General features: G+C 38.7%; 1 protein-coding gene across 1 annotated transcript; it reads left to right on the plus strand.

The window, feature by feature from the left end:
• The first annotated feature begins 1,261 nt into the window (after nucleotides 1-1,261).
• On the plus strand, nucleotides 1,262-19,700 carry LOC116504411 (vacuolar fusion protein MON1 homolog B-like). Its single transcript, XM_032211408.1, has 6 exons — nucleotides 1,262-1,349; nucleotides 6,877-6,981; nucleotides 8,399-8,857; nucleotides 13,024-13,822; nucleotides 15,070-15,217; nucleotides 17,340-19,700. The coding sequence occupies exons 2-6, from the start codon at nucleotides 6,897-6,899 to the stop codon at nucleotides 17,559-17,561; spliced, it is 1,713 nt and encodes a 570-aa protein (XP_032067299.1). The 5' UTR covers nucleotides 1,262-1,349; nucleotides 6,877-6,896; the 3' UTR covers nucleotides 17,562-19,700.
• Nucleotides 19,701-24,856: the final 5,156 nt, after the last annotated feature.

The following is a 24,856-nucleotide window of genomic DNA, read 5'->3' on the forward strand; positions in this document are numbered from 1 at the left end:
TAGAAAATAAGACACAAAAGCTAAGCAAGATCAGTCCTGGATATTATTTGAAATGAAAATCAAAAAGCCCTAGCCTAAACCTGAAATTTTAAAAAATATCCTGAAGATAGAAATGACCAACCCATCTTCCATTTTTTAATCTCTCTCTCTCTCTCTCTCTCTCTCTCTCTCTCTCTCTCTCTCTCTCTCTCTCTATCTATCTATCTATCTATCTATCTATCTATCTATCTATCTATCTCTAGATATAGATATGTATGTTCGATTGCTGTCATTTTGTCTGAGAAAGAACCTCCAGCTTGTTAGGAATGTGCCCAGTTTTTTTTAAACACTTTTGGAAATTAAAAAAAAAAACACCTTCCAATCTGCAATTGTATATTCAGGCTTTATTTTATTCAAGTATCTTTTTGTTTCACGTAGGCTCCGCAAACTTTGCAGTTCTTTTATGTAGGTTGCAAACAGTAAATCGCAAAGCAGTGAGGAAGATTTTATTTGCACGGAGGTGAAATCAAAATAAGAATCGGGAGAAGAAAAACGGTAGGAAATCCTAATGTCTACCGTTTTTCTTAAAGGTTCGGTTTTGTATTGTTGTCCTTAGGAGAAACGACCCAGAGAATAAATTCTTAGGTGCCTGGATCTGAGTTTGTGATGATTGCAACGTCGTACCGCAATGCAAAATGCCATTCCGAAACAAAGACTTTAGCTTCGCGCTCCATAGGACAACAACAACAGGAGCCACTGCCAAATAATCCAGCGCCAATGAATTCCTGCCAAATGAGCAAGAGGTGCCAAAGCACACAAGTTGACGTCATTCCCCAGCCCTCCGCAAACAATGACAGCTTGCACCAACTTCACCGGCCTGGTTTTTATATCGTTTTCTAAAGTAATGTCTTCTCTCTGATTGGTACGAGAAGAAAATACGATCATCGCAATTGGCTGAAGTTGTGACTGATCCAGCCCTCTCCTCTCACCCGGTTTTTTACGATTGAATGACCGATTAAACCTCAGGCAGGATTGCTCCGCCTCGCCTTTTGTATTCCCATTTGATTCGTCAACTTTCCTGTCGCTCACTCCGGCTTCTCAAGGTTCCCTTCCGCCCCCCTTTCATTGACGCGCTTGTCGAGCGAGGATTCCATTGGCCTTCCGCGTTACGCTCCGACTGTGCGGGGCTACGATTGGCGTTTGGACTTCCGCAAGCCACGCCTCCTTTCCATTCGTTAGGTGATTAGTGGAGGTGGCCGTCAATGTCTCTACTGCTCCCGCCTTCTACCATCCCGAATCAGGAAGTGTGGTCACGGAGTGCTCGGGGATCTGTTTCTGCGATGGGAAGGCGAGCAGATCCCGGGTCAACGGTGAGAAATAAAGCCGGTGGTTTTGGAATTGAGCGGGAGGGAGGGATCCCCTTTCGGCTCTCCCTTCTCACGTAAGGTTAAGGGGTGGGGCTGCTGGCAGCGAGCCTGCGGGGGTTTTCCTTCTTTTCCAAATCGGATGGCCTCGGGTATTGTCTTGGGTTGAACCGAAGGCTCCCGAGGCGGGTTGAGCCATACGACTCACCTTGCGGGACCAGCTCGGTAATAGCGCATCTGATTCAGTATCCTGTTCTCAAAAACATCCGGCCAGATGTGCCGGGAGAAAGATCCCGAGGAAGTTGGGGGGAAAGGTATTGGCCTGTCCTTCGTGTCCCTAAGAGTGCTGCTTGGAGCTTCTGTTTCACACTAATCGCTGCTCATAGAGCTAATCTTTGTCAGCCCCCAAAGTTTTAAGCTAATGGATTTCTGCATTTGTTGGATTTCTAACGATTTACACTCTAAGGAGTGTGGCAAAACCTCCATGGCGCCAGAGAATTGTAGCGGCTTAGCCCAAAAGCACAGCAAATGTGCCAATGGTATTTGGTAGGAGATCGTTTTGATGGAAACATAAAAGGCTACATCTGGCTCCTGAATGAAATTTTTTTAGAAACAGCAACATCTATAGAATTATCCACTAATTGTACACAATGTGTAAAACAAAACAAGCTTCATTCTAGCAATCTTGACACTTTCTGTCAATTTGTTTCCTTGGGCCACTCACTTATAATAGAGGAGGACACTAAGTGGAGGACAAAGGGGTTTGGGAAACTCGTGGTACTGAGCTATTGTGAAATTATTGAGCCTGCTAACATGGAATCTCATTCTGGAAATGTATGGCTGTGCTTTCTGAGCTTCTTAAATGGGTTGACATCTATCTACTACTGGAAGTTGATGTCCTTGCAGATAGATGTAGGCCTGTGTACAGAGATGAAGAAATGCTCTGACGTGGTCATGAATAGATGGAATATCTTTCACTCTCTCAGGTAGCGTTACCAGGAATTGCTCGAGAAATTGCTGAAAAAAATATGTTTCCATTCCTTTGATCTGAAACGTGGCATCTTCTACTTGAAATTAGACTCATTTGTACAAAATAATAAATGGTTAACTGCTTGGTTTACAAAGAGATTATCCAATTCCTGAATTATCCAGGGGCGAACTCAGATCCTTTGTGTCTGTCTTACCTGTTTACTTATTTATTTGAGACAAGTGGTTTCATAAGCAATCCTGTAGCAGGTTATTTTCTCACTTGGTTGCTTTCAATAACCTCATGGCACCTGATACCATAAGTGTATTTGTGAAGGAGTTTCTTACTTTCTGGAAAGTATTGCCTTCATACTTCGAATGGGCGGATGCTACTTGAAATGTATAAATATGCTCTTCTCATATTTGTTTAGCAATGTAGTACAGTAATGCTTTATTCCATACTGCAGTACTTGTGTCATCAGTATGATAATTGACCTTTAAGCAGTATCACCGAGCACTACAAAACTAGTTCTAACCAGATTTTGAGGGTGAAAATAGTATATGCAACTTGAGAGCAAAGTTCTTTTCCATTTTCCTGGAAGTTTCAAAGTTGTCAGCCTTAGAACAGCGATGGTGTTATGGCATCATTTGGGTAGGATTTTTTGGAAGGTTGGCAGCATGACACCTTCATGTTTCCTGTGGAATCCAACTCTTTTATTACCATTAAAATAGTTGTTTATTTCTTATTATTTTACCCGTAGTTTATTTTTTCAGTTTTTCAGTATTCTTGCATGACATCCTTCAAAATTTCTCCAAATTTTCGCTGATTTTGTTGATTTTAATTTGTATATGTATGGTTTTGCCATGTTTCTGGAAAAGATAAACCATGCCAGAACTATTTGGCTGGTGGAAATTATCTTCCCCTCTCCAGGACTCGGGGAGATGAACATAATTCCTTGAAGGAGACATAGATTGTTCTGAAATGAAGCCATTTCTAAATCCCCTATTTAGGTTTTGTGTTGGCTTCACTATTTGCGATGGGTACTTGAGAGACCGCCTGCTGCCAATTACCTCTACTAGACCGATTAGATCCCACAGATCAGGCCTCCTCCGAATTCCATCTGCCGGCCAGTGTCGACTGGCGACTACTCTGAGGAGAGCCTTCTCTGTGGCTGCTCCGACCCTCTGGAACGAACTCCCCATGGAGATTCGAACCCTCACTACCCTCCAGGCCTTCCGCAAGGCACTTAAAACCTGGCTGTTCCGACAGGCCTGGGGCTAAAGAGCTTTTGCCCCCCCCCCCCCCGTCTCGAATGGTATGACTGTTGTGTGTTTTAAATTATGCATTGTTATGCTTTGTTTTTTTAAATTTTTGTCTGTATTCCCCTTCCCTGGTTGAATTGTGAGCCACCCTGAGTCCCCTTCGGGGGAAAAGGGCAGCATATAAATGTAATAAACTGAAGTGAACTGAACTGAGTTGTCTGCAAGCTAGAAATTCAGACAGCAGCTTTGTAAATCAGTTAACAAAAGTTATTGACATTTTTTTAGTGATTGCCCATTTTTAACTATGTTAGTGGCCTAATGACCTAGGAAGCAAAAATAAATATTCAGGTACATTTTTTCTACCCCATCTCTGTTTCCAGTTAGTAAAAAAAAATCCCTTCACTATGATTTTGAGGTATTTCTTCCTTGACTCAGCCTGATTTACAAGCCTCCTGTAAATTATTTGACAATGGTACTTTCAGAAACATCTCAGTTAAAGAGCAGCAGAAATGGCAAACACGCACAATAGGAAACCAAATACTGCACTGATTTAGCTGGTGATCTTGTTTCTTTTCTAACTCTTCAATTGTATCCTTTACTTATTTTTTTGTGGGGGAGGACACTTCAGGATTTCAGCTAAGAGACATTTGTTTGTTTGTTTATTATTATATTTATATGCCGTCCTTTTCCCCCGGAGGGGACTCAGGGTGGCTCACAACTCAAACCAGGGAAGGGGGATACAGACAAAAAATTAAAAAACGACACATAACAATGCATAATTTAAAACACACGACAGTCATACCATTCGAGACAGGGGCAACAGCTCTTTAGCCCCAGGCCTGTCGGAACAGCCAGGTTTTAAGGGCTTTGCGGAAGGCCTGGAGGGTGATGAGGGTTCGAATCTCCACGGGGAGTTCGTTCCAGAGGGTCGGAGCCGCCACAGAGAAGGCTCTCCTCCGGGTAGTCGCCAGTCGACACTGGCCGGCGGATGGAATTTGGAGGAGGCCTAATCTGTGGGATCTAATTGGTCTAGTGGAGGTAATTGGCAGCAGGCGGTCTCTCAAGTACCCAGGTCCAATACCATGAAGGGCTTTATAAGTGACGACTAGCGCCTTGAAGTGTATCCGGAGACCAATAGGCAGCCAGTGCAGCTCGCGGAGGATAGGTGTTATGTGGGTGAACCGAGGTGCACCCACGATCGCTCGCGCGGCTGCATTCTGGACAAGCTGGAGTCTCCGAATGCTCTTCAAGGGCTGCCCCATGTAGAACACGTTGCAGTAGTGTGCTTCCTCTAACAATGTGCTTCCTCTAACAATGTCCTGAGTCTCAAGGCTAATAACTCTTGACATTCTTGTCCTTCATCTACTTATTCAGTACCTTCTTTAATGCCATCCATTATTGGCCACCATCATGTCTTGTGATATGCATTCTACAGATTATGTTCTTGGTAAGAAGCTTTGCCTGTAAATCTCTTTTTTTAGCCAGCTTTGCTGAATGCCCCCTGGCCTTAGTCTTTTGAGACAAGGAGTTTTCTAGCTCCATAGGCTAGGTTCACATGCTGTACTAAGTCATAATGTAATTTGCTTGATTTCAACTTATGCTATGTCAACCCATTGCCATGATTTACAGTTAAGGGATTTTGTCTGTGTTATGTGAGAATCAATTCCAGTGTAGCTTACTTAGTATGATTTTTAATTCATGGTTAACAAAATACCTTAATGCTGTGGGTGATTTCAGCCATTGTGTTAAATCTTATTTCAATCTATATCAATATTTGTTCCTCTTTCTCAATCAGGTATATAAGATACTTTTACAAAAATGTGTACTCTCTTGACTAGAAACTCGTAATACCTGGCAGGTTCATTTTTAGTTGTTCTTTATGTATGTTGCACTTACCAAAATATCTTCTTTTTTACAACATGTTATTATTATAACTTACAGGTTATTTCTGTTCTCTTTAGACCAAAATGGAACAGCAAAAACAATGAAATGTCCTCAAATGGTTCTCTTTCTTAAGTATGAATGCAGCCAATTTTTGTTCAGTGTTCGTTTGACACATTGATTTACAAACCAGGCAACTACAGTATAGTCCAATATATTGTGTCAGTGGGTTTAATTTACGGCTTATGCACTCTTGAACTCTTAATCAGGCTAATTGAGGACACTAATTAATAATAAATACCTTGTGTGTACACAGTTTTGCCAGTAGAGGGCCAGAAGAGGAACGAACATATTTCTCTCCAAAGAAAATCTGAACATATATACACATAAAAATTGTGTGAATTTATATGCTTGAATGAAAATGTAGAATTAAAAGTATCTCGATATTCTAAAATTGCTTTTACAGAATAATGGATATTTAAGGTTTCATCTCTCGTCTTTAAGATTACAAGATGAATTTATATTCACCCCACCCCTGAAAAATAATATATTTGCTATTTTTTTCGGTATTGGCTTTTTTAAAATTTGTTTTGGACTTTATTACACATTGGTTATTATCTCAGTGCTTATTGATATCCAGTTTGTTTTGGTTCTTATTTGAGACAATTATGCAAGTAAGATGGTAATAATATAGCCCAGGCTATATTATTACAGCTGTCAAACTCACCGCCCAGGTTCTGGCCACGCCCACGCCCAGTTTAGCAAAGGAGGGGGGAGAAATCCCGATATGTCACCTGATGTCTCTGTGGTGATGTGAGTTTGACACCCTTGATCTAGCCCCTTCAGCCTCCTGCCCTTTTTCTAATCATTAATAGCCAATTTCAAGGCCTTTGCTCTTTTTCAAGAGTACTTTATCTCTGAACAGGGATTCAGGCAAATAGCTTTTCAGGCCAAGAGCTGTCTTCTGTAAAGGAAATTTACAGTTTAGTTGAATTTTATCAGTTATAGCCATGACAAAGAAGATCACTAAGGAGATGCAGCCCCTCCCAGGAATGCAGCTCCAGAAACTTACTTGTGGTGATTAGTGGCCACCCGGCATTTCCTGCTGTCTCTTTGAGGCACCCCTGCTTGGGCATGTGATTGAGATTATAGCTGGAACAGCAGGCACAGATTGAGTTTTGCAAACAGCCTGGAAGTGGCTGTGTCCTTTCCCTCAATCTGGGTTGGTACATTCCAGCTTAAAGAGTTGCATTAGGTGCACTGTTTGCTGTTAGGGTGGAGGGTACAGGACACTTGGGAGGTGGTACTTGCAGCTCTGTTCCTAATTTGAGAAATGGGTTGGGCCTACTGAGGAGGCACCATGGCACCTGCATCCTGTTTGTTACTCAGAGAATTTCCTAATGCTTGCCTTTTGTCTTTGCAGTTGTTGTTTGAGATGTAGAGATGGAGAACGAAGACCCTGGCTTATCTTGTAAAGGGGAAATGGAGCTCCCTGACGAGAAATGTGGGCTGGATCCTACAGACAGAAGTGAGTACTTTGAATTGTCTGGTTTGGAACTAGAGAGTGGGACAGAAAGTTTAGTGCCCAGATACATCTCCTTTGATGGCTACCAGACTCTGCTTGTCTAACTTAGGTTCATTTAGCAATAAATAAATAAAAATAAATAGGAAATCACTTGCTGAAAGCTACACCAGCTTCACACAATATTTATTTACAGTAATTGTCTTTTAGGTCTCTCTGATTTAATGGAGAGCAACTTGTGTGAAGTAGATTAATTCCTGGGAAGTGAATAATTTGTGGCAAGCGTTTTGTGGACAGGCAGATTTCCCAGGGCAACTATTTTGTGGGGGCACCCACTTCATAAGGTTATACCCTTACTGGCCTAACCTTGATATCATGTGTTTCTTCTACTCCAAACTTTCTGATTGGCTATAGTGAGTTTTTCACTCTGACACTGGATTCTTTTCACTTTATAGTCACTATTTAGATCAAGCTGATTAGTTTGATGGGATCAAAGGTTGAACTGAGTTTGCTTCCACCAATATATTTGGTACTGTTCCAAGGGCTGTAAGCAGAAAATGATACATCCTTGCTCCCCAAAATTTACAGTTTAAACCTCTGCATAATAAAGGGAAGAGCAAAGATAAGAATTGTATGTGAATCCACACATTTGCAGATATTTAATCTTTGTTTTCAAAAGCACTGAGAAAAATAGGAAAAACAAGTGAGCTTGGAGGAACAATTCCGAAAAAAAATAGCGAGCACTATATTTGCATGATATGTTAAGTATGTTTTATTGACTAAGCCACTATGGGCTTTTGGTTTAGTATGTTGTATGAACCCAGACATAGTTTAATGATATGTATTAATTCAACAAATTGTGGTTGAAACAAATCTTGATTTAGTATGATTTAGTATGATATATGAATTCATATTCAGTATGATGTATGAATTCATATAGAACATAAATGGAAACAAAACATGGTTAGGGCAGGCTTTGGAGCCTACTTATCCTGATCATGATTGCTAGAAACTGATAGTAAAACTTTTGACCATTTTCAGGTGAGAAATACATGAAAAGTATACTGTAAACAAAAAAGCACAGTCCCCAAGCATTTTCTCTTACTGTATATAGGAATTAGCCCTAACAACTTGCAGCACTCAAATCCCACCCTAAGTATCCTGTTTTCTGAGAATTAATTCAGGCATTATGAAAAAAATAAGAGAGGTTTGACCATTTGATTTATGACAATAGGAGGGATATGTGTGTTGTGGTGAGTTTACTGAATTTGATGTGACTGTATTTATTCCTTGATATAGTTATATAATCTGCCCAATAAATTGGAATCTCTAATTACTGACCCAGTTTATGGAAAGTAGATGAGGGACAAAGATTACTTCTGGATTTCTTCTTCTTCTGTGATTTCTCAATATGCTTTTCCAGATGGGGATGACTCCTGTTCTGTCTCAGAGGAGCAGGAGGATGTACCGGCTGCCCCAAATAATGGACCCATGAGTGTGGTAATTGACAAAGTGAACGGGCAGGAGGAAGTAAGAGAGACCCCAGAAGAACTGAGTGACAAAGATGTGTCTGATTCAACCTCAACTGACAATACTTGGGAAGATTCGAGTGAGTTTCACCGACAAATGATGATAGGAGATGGACCATCAGGAGAAGAGGAAGCGGTGATACAGTCACGCCTGGCTACCTACCGAGATGAAGACGTGACTGCAGAGAGTTGGCGGGCACACAGGAAACATGTCTTCATTTTAAGTGAGGCTGGGAAACCCATTTATTCACGTTACGGCAATGAAGAAGCCCTTAGTTCCACCATGGGTGTCATGATGGCACTGGTGTCATTCATCCAAAGTGGGGATAACTCTATTCGCTCCATTTACTCTGGTATGGAAACAATTTTAAAAGGAGTAATGCTTAACAAATATTGTAATTTATTAGGAGGTTGTATGTGCCTATGATTTAACTAAAATAAGAAAAGCTTGGGATTGCAGTGCTTAGAGTTTATTATGGGTCACCCACATAATTTAGGCACTGGATTATGCATCTGTTCCCATGTCTATACCCATTTTGATAAGTATTGTTTATTTAAGTGCCTGAGAGCCTTTCCAAGTAGGCTGTTCTAACCACTACCCCAAAAACAGTTGTATTTCCCTTGCTACTTAGTATCTTGAGGTTGTCATTATACTACATGTATACTGTACTCTAGGTAGTGAAATGTAGGCAACAGTATGCCAACTTGTAATTTATAAATTAGAAACCTTACATAAAATATAGTGGGGTTGCTTGAAATAAAATGGATTTTTGGTTAAATTTCTAGTACTGTACATTGGCTAAAATTTCTTCAAACCTAACCAGTCTTTAAACGTTAGCAAGGAATGTTTTCCATAATGCAGTTATAGCTACAGCTGGTAACCTAGTTGATATTTTTTGTATCTTACTAAAAATGTTGTGTAAACGCCTCCATTGATTAAATTTACAATTCGAAGTGTAAGAGGAGTAAAACTTAAAGGGCATGAATTAGCAAATAAAATAAAAGGAAAAGCAAATGAAGGAAAATAGAAAAGAAGAAATACTTATGATGCATGTTTAGGAAATTAGAAAGGGGAAGGGGGCCATTAGTGATCTAATTTTGTAGAACAGAGTTGATGAATTCATGTAAACTGAAAATGTAGAGTTAAACTTTGAATAAAAGGGATAACAGCATATCAGCTAGTATAAATTAGGTCAACCACGGATGAGTTTTAGGAAAAATGGTGCAACATTTTGAATAAATGTGAGGTAAGAAAAAAACATTTTAAAGTGACAAACAAGTAGATAGGAAGATAAAAGACCATAGAAAAACTGCCTGGGCCATTTGAAGACTCAGGAATAAATGAAAATGGTGATTGTTGGTGAATTTTTGCTTAGGAAAAGGTATGTTTTTTAGTATATGTAGTTTAAATAGGTCTGTGTGAATGTATGCCAAAGAAAGGAATGTAAGTCTAAAAGCATGACTGATTTGATAGTTTATGTTGAAAAGTTAAATGAATGAGGATCATATTGCAAAACAAATTTATAAAGGGAGAGTGAAGGGGTCAAGAGGAGAACCAAGGAATCTCTGTTTTGTTGCACTGAGGAACTTCTCAAGGATGAGAAATTCAAGGAACAAAAGGCAAAGCATGAATTGATATACAAGTAATCCTCTCTTACCAACCTTAATTGGGACTATAATTTCTATCACTGAGCAAAGTAAAGTGAAGCATCATGTGACTACATCATTTAGTGTTGGCAGATCTAGCAGTGCTGGTTGGAGTCATTAGGTCATGACTGCACCGTTGTTAAGCGAGGACCTCACTTCCGCTTTGTGTTGCTCATCTCCACTTCAACTTCCCCCCTCCTGCCTCAGTATCTTCCCTTTCATCTTCACCTTTTTTGGCTGCCCTGCGCTTTGCTGCTCGTGCATTCCTCCATCCCTGTTGCCCCAGCTGACTTTCACCAGAGCCATGGTAGTGCAGTGATTAGAATGAACTATTGCAAGATAATTCTGCCAACTGCCAACAGTTTGAGCCTGACTGGCTCAAGGTTGACTCAACCTTTCATCCTTCTGAGGTGGGTAAAATGAGGACCCAGATTGTTCGGGGCAATATGCTGATTCTGTACAGTCCTCTTAAAGAGGACTGTAAAGCACTGTGAAGTGGTATATAAGTCTAAGTGCTATTGCTATTGCTATCCTTCCTCCCACTGCTGAAGATGTGTGCTCAAGCGGGGTCTTTGTGAGGCAGCTGCTGGTTATATCCAGCCTTCCTGAATATGGAAGGAATAATATGGAAAACAGAATGTACTCTTTTTTGCTACAGGTTTTTTTAAAAGAACCTTTTAAAAATTGGCACGCCAGAAGAACATGCAATATGTTACTGTATTTTCTCCATTGCTAATTACAGGTAGTCCTCGAGTTACAACCTTTCATTTAGTGACCGTTCGAAGTTACAACAGCACTGAAAAAAGTGACTTATTCACACTGACGATTGTTGTAGCATTCTTATGGTCATGTGATCAAAATTCAGATGCTTGTCAACTGGTTCATATTTATGACAATTGCAGTGGCCTGAGATCATGTGATCACTTTGCAAACATCTGACAAGCAAAGTCAATGGGGAAGCCCAATTCACTTAGCTATCATGTTACCAGCTGCAGTGATTCATTAACAACTGTAGTGATTCATTTAACAACTCTGGCAAGAAAGGTCGTAAAATGGGGCAAAATTCACTTAACAGCTATCTCACTTAGCAAGAGAAATGCTGGGATCAGTTGTGGTCGTACGTCAAGGACTACCTGCATTAAAACAAAATTATTATAACATGTTCTAGGTGGGATGGGAAGTTGAACTCGGAGAACAGATACGTAAGGGTGTAGCTGGAAGAATAAAAGCATGCTTTGACTGTTTTAAAAAGAAACTGTTGTTCCAGCTTGTATTTGATTTTAGTTCTGAGTTTAATAGATAAAATTCTGGCTTTTGTCTTAGTAGAAACCACAGACTATGATGTAGTATTATGCTGAGCAAAGAGAAAGGTGATTTTATGACCAACTCTTTATCCAGGAAAGAAAAAATCCCAAACTCTAAAGATAGTTTACGGTGAGCACATCTTAATTCTGGAACTTTTGCCATGCTATTAATATTTTGATATGTGCAGCCGAGTGCCTGCTTGGTGCAAATGCATGCGTCCTCTTAAAGTTCCCAACCACATGTTCATGCTCCCAGCAGAAAGCTTAGAGGATTGCTGACGTCACCAAATTCTAATTAAGGGAAAAGGGACTAGATTCATGCACCGTACTAATCTGTGATTTGGTGCCAGAATTCTCAGCCAACCTAGCTTGGGGTTTATGGGCATTGACGTTTGGCTGGATTTAATTTAAAACAGGTTCACGTGAAGATTTAGATAGGTAAATTCGTATTGAACTATACCGTAAATACATTTATATTTATTTAAATAGAAATACATTCATATTTAAAATTCTAAATATGGTTTAAATTATATTTCACTACTCAAACAATCATTCTTATTTCTGATCAAAAGTTATTTTTGTTGTTTGATATAACCTGAAGACATAGTGCTCAGTAAGACCCATGGACTTCTATTTTAGAAGATACACGTTCCATGTCACACATAGCCAATCTAGGCAAATCTTGAAAAAAACTGGTACTGTAGTATTTGGATGGGATTAAGTGACTATTTCCTGAGTATTCCAGGACTGTTGATGAAATTAGGAAGGCAAAAAAGGAAGGAAAAGGCAGTGACAAATACTGCCAAGGTGTTAAGCTTGGTTCAAGGTGCCAGATTTCTTATATTAATGTTTAAAATGGAACAATAGTCTTAATATCAAGCAAGCAACTAACACTTGCAAAATCATTAAGAGCTGAACCAGTTTCAGATCATTTCTAGAATAGCCATCATCAGTTCTTAATATTACTTGGTGGTTATACTGATAAAAGTGGAGTAATTAGGGGAATATATCTCTTTTTTTAAAAACTGCATTAAAGTATCTGACTTCAAGCTATTGGCCTTAGATGATAAGATTAAAAAGCAAGATATTAAAAATATTATGTGTAAGACCTGTTCCCTCCAGCATCTTCAATGCAGGAGCAGTTTTCATTGTTACTTCATTTAGTCCTTGAATTTCTGTGTCACACCACCATTAAAATATTCTTATTCTTAATTACTAATTTGTTTCTAGTTTTACTCAGTAGAAGACACATTTCAGAACCAGAAATCCTTATGATAACCAAAAATGCATTCTGCTCACTTTTTATTTCATGGTCTATTTCCCCAGTTCCTGGCATTTATATTGAGATTCTTCTTCTTTGCCCAGATTTGCTCCATCAGCTCAAATCCTGTACAGTAAATCCTCGATTTAACTTTTTTTTTTTTAAAAAAAGGAAAACAAATAGAGATTCTAAGAAAGCTAATAAAGCATTTGTTGAATGTCAAAAACTGGTTCTATTATAACAGTGCCACACTCCATCTACTGAAGCAATGACTGGGTTTTTTCCCCCCTCCCTCCTTTTACCATAGATGATCACAAACTGGTTTTTGTGCAGCAGGGCCCCCTGGTACTGGTTTCAGTTTCGCACACCCTACAATCAGAGCAGCAACTACGCCAGGAGCTTTTGTATGTCTACGACCAGATCATCAGCATGCTTACTCAGGCCAGCATCACTCGCATCTTTGAACGGAAAAAGAACTATGACCTCCGGCGTTTGTTGACTGGCTCAGAGAAGATCCTTGATCGTTTGCTGAACTTGGTTGAATCAGATCCTTGTTTCCTCCTTGGAGCTGTCCGCTGTTTACCCCTTGCCGCCTCCCTCCGGGATTCCCTGGGCACTTTGCTCCAAAAAGCCATCACCCCAAATCTGGTGTTCTCTATTTTGGTGGCTGGTAGTCAGTTGGTCACCACAGTGCAGGAGAAAACAGTCATTGAAGATTGCCGATTAGAACCGACCGACCTGCACCTGTTACTCAATCTCATTGGAGCAACTTCTGCCTTTCAAACGGGGGAAATTTGGACACCTATTTGCTTGCCACGTTTCAACCCTGATTGTTACTTTTATGCTTATATTTCGTATTTGGATTCAGAATGTACTGTCTGCCTCATCCTTCTCTCTACGGACAAGGACTCTTTCTATTCTGTCTCGGATTGCAAGAAACGCATTGAGGAAGGCATGAAGACTCAGAACTATCTGCAGGCCCTCTCAAGTGGCTTAAAGAGCCCATCCTATAGTGTAGGACTGGTGGGAGTGCCAGATCTTCGGCACTTTATGTATAAACCTCTGGATATACCGGATAATTACCGACAGCTTCCACAATTCACCAGGTATTATGCTTTGGAGGGTTGAAATTGACTCTGATAGGACCAAATAGGTCTTGAAGCAAGGAGGTATCTATGATATCATCCTAGGGGGCAGTTTCATCTGTCTTTCATTTCTTTTTCCCCTAGATATTCACAGATGTCTTAATGTGACATATCATTCAGTTCAGGCTTGAAGTAAAATCTAGAAATGTAGCTAGTTTTTTTTAATGCCCTGCACCTTGAACAGGAATTCAGAGATTTTGTTGTTACTGTAACTTTCCCTCATAACAAATTAATGTTCCTCTTGATTTTGGAGATGTGTCTTCTGAAGCGACTATAAATCTGATTATGAAACAGGCTAGATGTTCTGATGCTAGAAGATGATGTTCTGATAACAAAAACAAAGCTGAATTTGCCACTGGGTTTTGTCATTACTGGCAGTAAACATGTACTGCATTTTAAGTGTATCCTCAGTGGTAAAGCTACCTTAGATCTTTTTTCTTTTAACGTTTGCTAATTTGAGGCTGTCCTTCTCACTCCTTTACTCTTCCCCTCTTTATAGTTAGCAGCCAGAAACTATGGGAAATCCTAAGCTACATTTATTCAGTTTGTTTTAAATAGAGCAGCCATGTGACATTTCTTTCCTCCAGTCCACAAGGATTGATGTGTAGAAAGAGATTTCATCTTGCGGCTTCTGGGCTGCAAGAAGGGAATCAAAGGCCATCATAAGATCCCAATTAGCTGGCAAAATTTATAAACAATAATCTAAAAGATGTTAAGAAGTAAAATAGTCTCTGATGTATTTTAGTGCCTTAAAGGGATGATGTTGTTTTGGAAATCCTCTTTCTTCTCTTTATTGGCTTTGGGAAAAACTGCATGAATAGTAACCCTCTCTTATTAGAATGGACCATGTGATTTATTTTGAGAAGAACTTGTTCTGTAGATTCTTTAATAGAAGAAACTAGGTCCAGGAAGCTTTTTCTGACCTATATAGTACAGTATATTATAGAATAGCCACAAATCCAGTCTGTTTCATAATCAGATTTATAGTCGCTTCAGAAGATTCTGAAAAGTTTCCGAAAGTTAATGACATTAAACTTAAGTGATTAGCATTAGACTGAGCATTGCCACATCTGGTAATGCTCAGTTCTACATCTGTAGAACAACAGCACATTGTATACAAATTCTGGAGTCTGTTCTGTGGCAAGACATTGTGTAGGCGAACTCTAAGCTGCTTGTTTCCTCAATATCTTATTTTTCATCTACTACAGTCCAGAACTGGAGGGGCCATATTGCAGAGAGAATGAACGGCACCGACTCTTCGACCTCTACCACTACCTTCACGACCGCATCCACAGTACCTCACGTCCTTTACGTCTCATCTACCATGTAGCTGAAAAGGAGACTTTATTGGCTTGGGTGAGGCCTGGCAACTTTATTGGCTGTGGTAGACTTTCAGGTGGATGGGCTAGATCTATTTTAGATGAGGACATTAGAGCGTTCCTAAATTTATGTTTTCTTCATACGACTTATTATGTAAGATAGTTATAAAGGGCAAACAACTTTTAGGAAAGTAATTGAAGAGATGGAATCTTTAATCTTTTATCTGTCCACTGATTCCCTATTATGAATCTTTATTTGGGGAAGGGTTTTTCGGCCATCAATAATACAATACAATACAATAGCAGAGTTGGAAGGGACCTTGGAGGTCTTCTAGTCCAACCCCCTGCCTAGGCAGGAAACCCTATACCGTTTCAGGTAAATGGCTATCCAACATCTTCTTAAAGACTTCCAGTGTTGGAGTATTCACAACTTCTGGAGGCAAACTGTTCCATTGATTAATTGTTCTAACTGTCAGGAAATTTCTCCTCAGTTGCTTCTCTCCTTGATTAGTTTCCACCCATTGCTTCTTGTTCTACCCTCAGGTGCCTTGGAGAATAGTTAATAATAAGCTACCAACCATAATAATACTTGATAGGTGGATAAAAATGCCAAATCTAGTCTAAACATTTAGCTGACTGCATGACCAATCATAATTACTATCAATCTTTCCTTATTGGTTTTAATAGCTGTAGCACCAGTCGGTTTTCTAAAGCTGAAATAAATAATTATTAGCAGCAGAAGGAGAAGAAGCAGAAGGGAAAGAATCTCACATTGCTTTTTTAAAAGTGTGCTGTCCTAGATTAAACTGGTTTTCATCTTTGTCATTGGTGGTAAAGGAAAGGTTAAAAAGAAAAATAAATAAATAAATACCAGTTAGAGAGTCATTACTTTCAGGAAGAATATGAAACTACTTTACAAAGGCTCAGGGAAAACCCTTCAGAAAAGATGTAAATATCTTGGGTATTTTGAAGTAATGACTAAAATAAAATTTCTATTTCCAATTTTAAAAATGGGAGAAATTTTAACACGTTCAGTATTTTCTTATTTAAACATAAAAATATTGTGCATAGTTATAGTACATACAGTTATGCTAATTGCAATGTTTACAAAATTACAAAACAATCCTATTCATGGTTTGCGTGACCCAATGTCACCCAGGTGGCTTTATGCCTAAGAAAGGACTAGATCCCAGAGTCTAATGTGATGCCTTAGCTACTACACCAAGCTTACCTGTACATAAATGCAGCAGGATGAAAGCTTTAAATTGATAAATTTCAATTTGTTAATTTACAGGGTACTGAGTAGTAGCAGTATGTTTAGACATCGAGTGAAACTTGTATTACAGCAATAGATGAATGATTTCAGAAAGCTCTGCAATATGACTAAGAATTAGCATTTTTAACATTGGCCATCTTTTTCATACTGTATATGTTAAGAAAGTCAATGGTCCTATAAAACGAAAAGTATTTCGTGGAAATATCAGAGACCATTTGGTCACTCAAAAATGTAGGAACTACCATTGATATGTTTTAAAATGGGTTCCACCACAAAACCGCGTTCCACTAAACTGCGCTCGACGAAACCGCGTAGCTGACGTCATCAACAGGGCGACAACAGCACGGAGACAGAAGCACGCTGTAAACGCTAAACCTAAAATTAACCCCTAAACCTAAACCTAACCCCCCTAAACCTAATCCTAAACCTAATCCTTAACCTAACCCTAAACCTAACCCTAAACCTAACCCTTAACCTAACCCTAATCCTAATCCTAACCCTTAACCTAACCCTAACCCTAACCCTAACCCTTAACCTAACCCTAAAGCTAACCCTAAAGCTAATCCTTACCTTAAATTGAATCGGCTTGCTTTCAAAGCGCTATTTAAAGCACCCTTCTTTCTCCACGCTGGCTGTTGTCGCCCTGTTGATGACATCAGCGACGCGGTTTAATCGGGCGCGGCTTAGTCGAGTGCGGTTTTGACGGGTCACGTTAAAATGAACTAAGGTTCCATCTAGGAATTGGGAAAGAGCTGGAGTTCTCTCTTTCCTATTTGGAATTGTTGGCTTCCCCCGCATTCACCAGTTAAAATTTTACACATGTTCTCTGGTGGTAGCTATGCAGCTTGAATGGTCAATCTCCCCCCCCCCCTTTTCTCAATAGGTTACAAGTAAATTTGAATTATATACCTGTTTCAATCCTTTGGTGACGAAAGCTGGTGCCATCAATGTCTTGACAAAACTGTTGCGTTGGATAAAGAAGGAAGAAGACCGGCTCTTCATCCGTTACCCACCCAAGTATTCCACTACACCTAATCCTGGGAAAGGAAGCAGGGGTCCCCGAACAGATGGTACAGAGAACGGCTTCTTTGGAGGAGGTCACTAGACCAAGGACTTCCAGTTGCTCTCAAATGCATTCTGAATGCGTGCCACCCTACAGATAGCCCTGGATGATGGAACCGTTCTGTAATCTGGGGGATCTCCTAGTCTTGTTTTCTAAACCAGGATGGGATGGTGGATATGAGAAGGATTGGAGTTTACCAGGCTGAGCTGGGTCACATCGTTGGAGATAAATCCAGAAAGCTTTAGCCTGATGTTTTAAAATATTTTTTCCACTTATGGTCTTTATTTCTAGGGAGATACTGAGTCAGATGGAGATCCTGAGATTGACTGGAAATAGATAAGGAGGCTTTGGCTGATATATCTTTGGAAGTGACGTATAACTGGAAATTGCAGAATTTCACAAGGATTGTGCTTAAATTATATTGATGCTTGTGAAGCCTAGTGGGTTTACATTTCTTACTACTCCTGTTATCACTGGGTAATTGCTTTGTTTTCTCCATTCAGTTTCCTCTTCTTCCTTAGCAATTTACTTGGGTGCTTTGCTTGTCTCAAAGAATAGTACAAATGGGGTAATAATGAAAAGAGAGCCACACTGGGAGACAAAAAAGTTAATCTTAGAAAAGTTTGCAAATACTTGCTGCTTTCTGATACAACTGTTTGATTGTCCACAGTTCTTCTGGAATGTGTGTGCAAAGCCCATCACAATGTGGTGATTTATTGGAAGGCTGGCACTTTCAGACAGTGTGCAATTTAGTAAGATGATTTTCTATAAAGATAGCTGATTTGAATCATTTTAATGCAACTTTGGGAGTAGGTCAAAATGCCCAATTCCAAAGAGTCTTTTATCCTGGAACTATCTCGCAGTATTTTTGATGAACATACATGTTGCATCTTCATGTTGTACTATAATTTACCCTTTGAATGACAGAGGCTGCTTCACCCTTTGTTCTGTTACCACGAGAAGGTATATAATGTGTGATATAATGTGGTATATAATATGTGAAGGGTATTTTGTAGTCCTTTGAGAAATTTGATGTCTGTATGTAATGGCTCAACTTGGACAATGTAATTGATTATGATGGCATTTTGGTTTACTTTTTAATGTCTTCAGTTTGAACCTAACTGGATTTAACTGTTCCTTTGCCTTTCTTAACTTTCTTCCTGTCTTCCTTCCTCTTCCTCTGTTTCTTCATGTTTTAAAATTCCTATGTGCAATTGGAATACACTGCTCTTAAAAGGATTCTTGTATTTTTTCCCCTATGTTGAGATGCCACTGTTCTCTTTTCCCACCTCATAATTAGGAAGACACATAATTCCATCATAAATTTACTTTTAGATTTAGTACCGACAAATATCACTCTTTCCATGTCTGCCAAATTCAAATTTTGTCTGAATATACTAGCAGATGGGAAAGTATTCTCGGAAAGTGACATCACTGACAAGTAGCTGAATTCTTTCCCTTCCTGAGCAGTTGTTGCTCTGCCATGCAAAATGTTTTCTGTATAAATTAGTTGCTCTTTTGCTGGGTCTTGTGTGTCTATTCATATTTGTGAAAAGTAAGGCTTAGGTGTTGGAGTATAATCCTATCCCTGTATCATATCTTATGATGAAGGAGTGGGAGAGAGAGTATGTGTGTGCATAGCGAGGGAAGACTTCATTTAATCTGCAACTGTGTAAGTGTGATGGTAGTGTGAGTATAAAATGGATTTGACCCTCTTTGCCAACGGTGAAGGAAGTGAAGGAATTACGCTGTTTTGAATCTGTTGCTATTCAATTCCTTTCGGTGATCCATGATTGCCTCTGGCTGCAATTTTTTTTTCTATCCATAAAAGAACAACACCGCTTGTATGCCCTGGCTGGCTGATACTGAAAGTTTATATTTCTAGCTGAGCTGATACAGTGAGAACTGGAGACATCTGATGACATGCCAACAAAATCTGTTTTAAAATCAGCTCCATCTTGGCATGTGTGTGTTCCTTTTTTTCCATCTGCCAGCACCTTCTGCAAAAAGATATCTTTAACTTGTAAGGATTAGCTGCATTCTTTCTTTCAGGCATCCTTTGTGGCAACGTTGCAAGTAACAAGGCAGATTCTTCACATTGTTAAAGTATAAGTCTACTTTAATTGTATGCAGTTAATTTATTTATACCTATATCAAATCTGGATATAAGGAAAAAAGCAATTACTGTAAAAAAAAGAACATTTTAAACATGTATTTTTTTTTACCAAGGCAAACTCTTAAAAGTGGCATTCTTACTTAGAAAGGGAAGAGTTTTGAAAGTTGCTGTGTTCTGTATGTACTTGTAGGGTAAAGTCCTTGTACTTTTGTACAAGTACTTCTATATGTAGTTAAAAAAAGGAACTCTATTTAATTGGGAGCACATTTAATCTATGCAAATGATTTTAATCAATTTATTTAATTAACCAGCATTGAAGATGTGCAAAAAGTTGATTAACAACACTTTTAATGAGGCTACCTGTTTTTAATGACATTTGATTGGTAATTCATTTCTTGAAAGAAACAGCTTTTTTTAATCTGGAAGAGATTTCTTCCAATGTTTTAAAATTTACCTGCAGACTGCACTCAACTGATAACCAATGGCATATAAAATATCGAAGAGATCCTACAAGTAGAAATTTAAAAGTTACATCTCTTTACTCTCCTCTAAAGTTTAAAGACAGGTAAACTGTTGTTTCTAAATAATATTTTTCTCTTTAACAATTGGGGAAGAAAAAAAAATCTGAAACCCTTGACAAAAAAGATAATGCAATTGTCAGGCGGCTTTCTACGTGATTTTTTTCCCCCTTTGTGACTCTTTTTTTAAAACTTTTTTTCCTTTGTCCCTCTATTTTGTGTCTTTCCTGCAGTTGTTCCAGATTTTGTCTCTTGGTTCCTGCAGTTGATTTTGAGCCTTTTGGGCTAAAAAAAAAACCAATTCTGTCCTATGCAGATTAGTTGGCATTCGTGAGTTATGTGTAGTCTTACAACATATATTTCACTGATATGTTAATTTATTTATTTTTAAATTATTATTTTATTTATAAACCTTCTTTTTAGATAAATAATTCTTGGAGAAGATGTCCAGGTGCTCTATCAACACTAATTTGAGAATATTAGCTTTCAGGATCAATAGTGACAAAAGAAAATTGGTCAAAATTGTATGAGACAAGCCTGAGGTATAATGCTGTTTATCTTTTGTCCACTAGTAAGTTAAAGTGCTATCTATTGTTCTTGAGTTGTCCCAAAAAAACCTATACTAAATGAATATTGTTGCTTTCTGTTGCTGATTCTTCCTTTACTGAGTGTATTTGGGGTCATTGACAAATGATGCTGACTAAATTATACATATAAAGGTAAAAGTGTCCCTTGTCCAGTCATGTCCAACACTAGGGGGCGATGCTCATCTCTGTTTCTTAACTAAGGGAGCCAACATTGTCCAAAGTCACTTCTGTGATCATGTGGCCAGAATGACTATATGCAGAGGTGTGCTATTACCTTCCTACCAAAGTGGTGCCTATTTATCTACTCGCATTTGCATGCTTTTGAACTGCTAGGATTGCAGGAGTTGGGGCAAGTAATGGGAGCTCATTGCATGGCACTTGGGTCTCGAACCTAGGCTGTCATCTTTTCCAAGTGACAAAGCTCATTAACTTTAACTACTGAGCCATTGCACCCACAAATTATGCATATCATCATCTAAAAGAACATACTGTATTGCACTGTGAGAGATAGATCTGACTATGGGATCCTGTCCACCTTCTTTTGTGTCCTCTTCCTATACCCTATTCAGACATGACACTTTGAATAAACTTTTTAAAAAACACAGATTGGACTCACAAAGGAAGTTGTGTCCCCTTCTCATGTTTCCTTTATGTAAAATAAATGCTGACTTCCAGATTCCTTTGTGGAAGCTGGGAAGATGAAATTGATCTTGTCATTTTAGACTTGCTCAATTTTAGTGCTTTATATATTATTCCACCCTGGTTTTATTAATACCACTTCATGCTTCTGCTTCTTCAGTCTTACTTTAGAGGAAATATTTACAATATTGAGCTGTACCCAGCTTTTTAGAATTGATGGCAAAATAGTGACAGATGAAGATGACCAAGGATTGGAAGAAAGGGAACATGCTGTATCCCCCAGAATTCACCAAGAAATTCCACTCTGGTCCCACTCACACTGGTCACCTGATGGATCTTACCCTGTAGCACCTAAGCATGAAATAAACATGCCATTTTTGTGGGGTCCCCAGAGTATCGCCTTCATCTCATCCTCAATTCATGTGGAGGCAAGCTTTACTCATTTTTAGCTGTAGTGTTAAAGCCTATTTTCTTCCTTAAGCTGACAACATCCAAAAGCTGCTACACTGGGTATAAAATTAGTCATTTTTTGCCTCCCGTTATATTGGAGATGAAGTAGGTTTTGAACTCCATTTTGAACATTTATTCATCATTTTTGCTGGATCTGTTGTTGCCTTGTCTGAAATAGGGAGAGCACAACTTAACATTGCCGAAATGCTACAATTTAGAACTACACCAAACCTGGAATAGATATATATTGCATTTCAGGGGTGGGATGCACTTCAGCTATTATTGGCCCATTGCAATTTACACAAGTTTGGGCTGTTTCTGCATGTCTCCCTTTCTCCAATGAGTGTGAATGTAACTTATTATTATTTTGGATCTCTTCCAAAAGAATTGGCTCTTTTCTGTTGTAAGATGTTGTATCCTTAAACTGCATGTTTTCAAAACATTTTCAAAATATTTTTTTTCTAGTTCAATCTACACAAAGATAGTCCTTATGTTTCTTTTCCCTCTGTCAGAAAGCCTATTAGCAATTATCTTGCACCTGCAGAATAAATTACGTTTCACATTACCAGCGAAAGAATGTTGTATTATATATATATATGTAAATTATGTGTACTTTTTCATTACTATACATTGGAAACTGGAAGCAGACAAGGCAATTGTATTTAAATCTAGACAAAATCAAAAAGTAATGCTTAGCAAGCTTTGTGGTATGAAAGACTTGAGTCCATAACTTAAAACAAACATGAACAAAGTTTTACTACCAAGAGCTATACTTTACTTTTATCTTTTTCAGCCACTGAGGGCCACGCCATAAGTACTGATATGGTTAATCTTCTGAGAGGGATTGAACCATATGTTTTTTTTTTTAAGTGGCTTGGTATTTCTTTTATGCAAAATAATGTGTTGTTTTATGTGTCCCCTCTCCTGAAATTGCATGTTATTAAATTGTGATAGCACTATGGAGTGGAGAGTGGTTGGGGGCTGGCTGCAAAAATGGATCTGAGGACCATCTGTGCATCCTGACTCAATACATTTGGCTCATTCTCTTCATTTAGCCCGAGGTATTACTGAATTTGAATATTTAGGGATTGGTAGTGATTTTTTACTTTTGGAATAAGCTATGATTTTTTTACATATATATAAATTATTCAGGTTTTTGGAATGGTAAAGGTAGGCCATGATCACATCTGTTTACATAGGATTTCAGACAGTATAGATGTTTTCAGTGGCCATCTGCAAGGTCAAGGAAAATCTTACACAGATGTTCTTAAATTTATGATCATTCATTTAATGATAGTTTGAAGTTATGATTGCTTCAGAAGAAGTGACTTAGGACCTATCCTTGAAGTTACAACCATTGTACTACCCCCACCAGTTGTGTGATTGCAATTCAGGCACCTGGCAACTGACTCGCCTTTACAATGGTTGCAACATCTTGTGGTCACATGGACTGCAATTTGGAACTTTCACAGCCGGATTCCAACAAGATGAGTTAATTGAGGAAGCCGGATTTGCTTAACAACCAGGTGCTTCATTTAATGACTGTGTGATTTGCTTAATGACCAATTGAATATATATGTATCTCGGGAGTGAACTGTGGAGACCTTGGCGCTCTCTGAGCTTGGTTGGTTTTTTTGCAGACATTTCATTACCTGACTAGGTAACATCTTCAGTGGTAGAAGGGAGCTGGATTTGCTTTTTGTTTATATAGTAGCTTGTCTACGGGGACAAAGTTTGCAAGAAAACAACTAAGCTCGGAGAGCATCAGGAGCTCTACAGCTTAACAACCATGGTAAAAAAATGATTGTAAAATTGGATCTAGTCATGTGATGATTCACTTTATAACCACAGTGGCTTATGACAGAAATTCTGGTCCCAGTTGTGGTTGTAAGTCAAGGATTACCTGTATGCTTCATTGTCTCTTCTCTCACTCCATGTTATTTACCAAATGTTTTTCATGGAGCTGGTGTTGACCAATAAAGCTGTAAACCTTGTGAGGTGCCAGAAGCGTTTCCATCCAAGAAACTTGTAAACTTCCTAGAGTCAAGAAAGTAAGATGAGTGGCTAAATTAAAATAAATTCGCTTCAGTTAAAATAGTGCATCATGTATTGTACGATTTTGTATTCTGGAAGACTTGATAAAGCCTAGAATAATTTAAGAAGCAGAAATTCAAATAGGTTTTGTTTACTATGGATAAATCAGGTCCTACAAACCAATTTCTTCTGAGCTGGGAGGGATTGACTTGATCATTTAAAAAATGCCATCTATCTTTTTTGGTGCTAAATGAAGAGTAATCCCTACTTTGTTATTAATTGAAACAGCTCTTTATTTTCCAGAAACATGTTTGGCTTTTATTTTTTGAACTCGAAAAATTTTCTATCATATCATGTTTTCAGTGTTTTATTTGCTTTTCTTCCAATTTTTTTTCCCTTCTCCACACTTTAACAGTATTTTGTTAAGACACAGCAATTCTTTGGTCCTCTGCAGTTGTATAACCTGCCCTAGGATCTTGTATTAGTTATGTAATAGGACTGTTACACCTGACCATTATTTTATTTCCCCCTTTTTTTGCTGCTTTTGTACATTATTGAAAAGTTGATGGAGTGTTGTAAGCAAATTATCCTTAACCCCACCAGGGTATTTCTCTTTGGCAGAATCTCTGAGGTCTTGAAGGAAGAACTGAGCTCTTGTAAATAAAATAATAAAGCTATGCCAACAGCTGCACTTGAAGGACCCTAATAAAATATTGGAGACTTAAGCGTGGTTGGTGTCTGACTTTGCATTCCTGTGTGCTCTTAACAAAAGATTGGAGTAGCAGCCAGCTTCTGTTGGTTATATCATGTGCCCCAATTCACTTCCTCACAGTATTAGTAACAGCAAGACATGGATTCTACTACCATTTTCCTGTTCGAATTGTTTTCCCCCTGTGCTGGCTACAGAAAACCCCCCACAACTGGTCGGTCAGAAAAAAGGACGAACCCTTAAAAGAAAAAAAGAATGGGAAGCTTTATATAAACTTTTTGTTG

Source organism: Thamnophis elegans, chromosome 2 (genome assembly GCF_009769535.1).
Source record: "Thamnophis elegans isolate rThaEle1 chromosome 2, rThaEle1.pri, whole genome shotgun sequence".
Lineage (NCBI taxonomy): Eukaryota > Metazoa > Chordata > Lepidosauria > Squamata > Colubridae > Thamnophis > Thamnophis elegans.

Excerpts from the sequence above, each read along its gene's own strand:
- LOC116504411 (XM_032211408.1), top strand. The coding sequence starts at position 6,897 with ATGGAGAACGAAGACCCTGGCTTATCTTGTAAAGGGGAAATGGAGCTC. Across the intron at positions 8,858-13,023 it reads TATTCGCTCCATTTACTCTG|ATGATCACAAACTGGTTTTT; the intron begins GTATGGAAACAA and ends CTTTTACCATAG. Across the intron at positions 13,823-15,069 it reads CAGCTTCCACAATTCACCAG|TCCAGAACTGGAGGGGCCAT; the intron begins GTATTATGCTTT and ends CATCTACTACAG.